At 55.8% G+C, this 3,087-nt stretch overlaps 1 protein-coding gene across 1 annotated transcript; it reads right to left on the bottom strand.

The window, feature by feature from the left end:
• Nucleotides 1-462: 462 nt before the first annotated feature.
• LOC103627408 (probable glycosyltransferase At5g20260) lies at nucleotides 463-2,745 on the bottom strand. Its single transcript, XM_008647702.2, has 3 exons — nucleotides 2,160-2,745; nucleotides 1,853-2,037; nucleotides 463-1,636 (listed from the first exon to the last, which is right to left on the bottom strand). Exons 1-3 carry the CDS (start codon nucleotides 2,370-2,372, stop codon nucleotides 616-618), a joined length of 1,419 nt encoding a protein of 472 aa, XP_008645924.1. The 5' UTR covers nucleotides 2,373-2,745; the 3' UTR covers nucleotides 463-615.
• Between the last annotated feature and the right edge of the window lie 342 nt (nucleotides 2,746-3,087).

The following is a 3,087-nucleotide window of genomic DNA, read 5'->3' on the forward strand; positions in this document are numbered from 1 at the left end:
GCTTTTGGAGATGCTCTTAACTTCTATCGGGACTAGGGACTAGCTAACCGGTTCGATATTAATACTCTTCTCATGGTCTAGGTTGATGTTTACGCCAATCAACTCGAACCCCTACTAACATTGAAAAAAATTCTATGTATGGGAGATGCAAAACCACTTCTTTGTAGCTCCTCAAGTGTTTGGCATCTTTTTTTTTCTGTTGGTGTGGATCTACGTGTAATAGATGTGAGAGATTGCAAAGTTATGGTTTTGTATCTTGTATGCATAGATTTTTTTTTCTACTAATAATATCAGGGGTCGATACCAAATGTCTGTTCCACTAAAATTTCCCTTCTTCACTAAATCTGAAGCTAGAGTTTAACCTTACAATTTTTATGGTAAACCTTAGATTCGTCTATAGTAAATGCCAGATTCACGTTTATTGGTGGGGCTGTTGCAGACCCTATATAGCTGTATAAAAGATAGCTAGAACCGTATAATCTTCAACTCAAGATAACACATTTGACGGTCAACAAAAAAAAACCCTACTATATCAATACATGTCCGAAATAAAACCGGAAGACACGAATAATGTACAATAATTGAGCACATGAATGAAGCTGACCGAAAGCTGCGTCAGTATGGGAGCCTAACGTTGATCCTTCTGAGCCAGATGGAATGCAGCACCATGCGGATCATGTCGAACCGCCGCGCCGGCCGGTGCACCACGAAGTGCCGCTGCGCCTGCAGCACCCTGGCGCGCAGCACCCGGTACCTCCGCTCGGACACCCCCTTGAGTACGGCCTTGAGCTCCGGTATCCTCGCCGGCGGCACGGTCACCGACATCTTGCTCCAGTCCAGAACGTCGCTGAACGGCGGCGGGTACCCATCCGAGATAATGACGGGCACGCAGCCGGTGAACACAGACTCCACCACCCTCGGGCTGGCCACCTCGAAGCCGCTGGGGCAGAGGCAGAACCGGGCCCTGGCCATGAGCGCGTGGTAGTCCTGCCCCGCGGGGAGGTACTCGTGGATGTCCATGTCCGGGTCCTTCCTGCCGAGCCAGTACCCCAGCAGGGCCCTGCGGATGTGCCCGTGCATGCCCCCGGCGAAGAAGGCGAGCGTGGTGCGGTTCTCGGGCGGGAGGCCGAGCGTGGGGCGGCGGAGGAGGCCGTCGGCGAGGTTGACCTCCGGCAGCGTGGCGTCCTTGCGCGGGCGGAAGCCCTCCGAGGTGTTGGCGTTGCACAGCACCCGGATCGCGTTGGCGTAGAGCTCCCGGTTCGCCTCGGAGACCAGAGGCGCCCAGTCGTGGCACGAGACGATGACGTGGTCGGCGCCGCGCGACCTGTTCCAGTAGGGGTACTTGTGGGCGACGACGTCGACGTAGTCGGCGAGCGCGCGGCGCATGTGCGCCATGTAGGCCGTGGTGTTGAGCCTGTAGATGTAGTGCACGAGGTTGCAGACGCTGACCGGGAGCAGGAAGGCGTGGGCCTCGCCGGGGTCGCGCGCGGCGAAGGGGTTCCGGGGGTCCTCGATCTCCTCCAAGAACTGGCCCTCGATGGAGTAGATGTCGGCGGACGGGCCGAGGTGCGCCAGCGGCGGCTCTCCTTCCCTGTACGTCCATATCTTGAACTTCCTCTCCATCTCCAGGTAGCTCCTGCATGGTTTCAAGATTGAATCTTTATTGATTTGTGCATGAAGGGACAAAGGGAGTACCGACTACCGAGTACACATATATGCTTTGTGTGATTGTGTCTATGTAAATAATAATACTAATAAAAAAATCATCTATCTATTGGTGCGTGCGTTCGATGAGATCTGGCCATATATCCGAGAGAAGAGAACTGCAGTAACGCATACGTGTTTAGTTTACCTGTGGAAAGCTCTGGGGTTTCGGTAGATGGCGCCTCGCGGCACGAAGGCGTCGCCGACGTCCTTGAAGCTCCGCCGACGCCGAGCGTTCTCCGCCGCCGCAGTCGCTGCTGGAGCCCCGCGAGCCGCGCGGCGGATGGCCGCCCGAGACCGGGCCAGGGATTCCTCGATCGGCCCGACGCTCACCTGATGCACACGTATGAACGATCAAACGCGAGAGGAACGACGATATATATATATATATCCCGCAGAGTGTTGCGTGATTTCCGTGACGCCGCGTTGCGTTTGAAGACACGGCGTGTACGTACCTTCCCGGCGAGTTGCGCGCTCGGCACCGGCGGCGTCCGCGACGGCTTTTGCGGAACGTGCCGCAGGAAGTGCTCCCGGATGCTGGCTGACTCGGCGCCGCCGCCGCCGCCGCCCAAGGAGGAGGAGTAAGGCGGCAGCAAAAAGGCTGCGACGAAGAGCGCGGAGACGAGGAGAGGCACGGCGATCGCGGCCACGCGGCCGCCGTTCTCCATGGAGTCACGCACGGACGCGGCCGGGTTCCCGTCCCGAGCTGCTCCGATCGATCTCGCAGTCGGCCACTCCAACGACCGCCCGCGCGTGCAGCAGCGTGACTCGGACCGCTACTCCAATCCCGCTGCTAAGATGTGCACGCAGTCCTTGCTGCGGGTAGGATAGGAAGGGAAGTTTTCAGCCGGAACTCGGGATCATCTACCCGGCCGCAGCATGCATGCGCCGCAGCGCCTACCGGGTCCTGATATTGCACACGGCGCACTCGATCGAGTCGGCGGCACCCACCAACGACGAGGGCGTGTACGGCAGGTGAGATGTAGTTTGATAGTACGCCTTTGGTTGATGTTGGGTCGATCCAAAATATACCTGGAGCTGGAGAATTCCGTTGCTTGGCTCAACGCATCTCTCGTGTTTTGCGGCGGATGTTGTTGAGCCAGATTGCTACAACAGTTGAGTTCGTATCGTGCTAGCTAGGGACCACCACCGACCGTAGACATTTGGGGACCCCACCTACACGGGATGTTTTTTTAGAACAACTTCAAGAGGTCACTAAACTTTTTTTCCTCAAAATCTGTTATCGGGGGTTGTTGAAAAACAAAATAATGCTAAAAAATATAAAACCACAGCAGTCTGCTAATAAATGTTCCCTAAAAATTTTGAAACACCAATTTGGGTCTATTAGGCCGATCTGCACTGTCCATCACAACAGTCTGTGCA

The sequence above is a fragment of the Zea mays genome, chromosome 5, assembly GCF_902167145.1.
Source record: "Zea mays cultivar B73 chromosome 5, Zm-B73-REFERENCE-NAM-5.0, whole genome shotgun sequence".
NCBI lineage: Eukaryota > Viridiplantae > Streptophyta > Magnoliopsida > Poales > Poaceae > Zea > Zea mays.

Bases quoted from the DNA above. Each gene is read 5' to 3' on its own strand.
- LOC103627408 (XM_008647702.2), bottom strand. From the start codon at position 2,372: ATGGAGAACGGCGGCCGCGTGGCCGCGATCGCCGTGCCTCTCCTCGTC. The intron at 2,038-2,159 runs GTACGTACACGC...CGTGTGCATCAG, and splicing joins GCGCGCAACTCGCCGGGAAG to GTGAGCGTCGGGCCGATCGA. The intron at 1,637-1,852 runs GTAAACTAAACA...GAAACCATGCAG, and splicing joins AACCCCAGAGCTTTCCACAG to GAGCTACCTGGAGATGGAGA.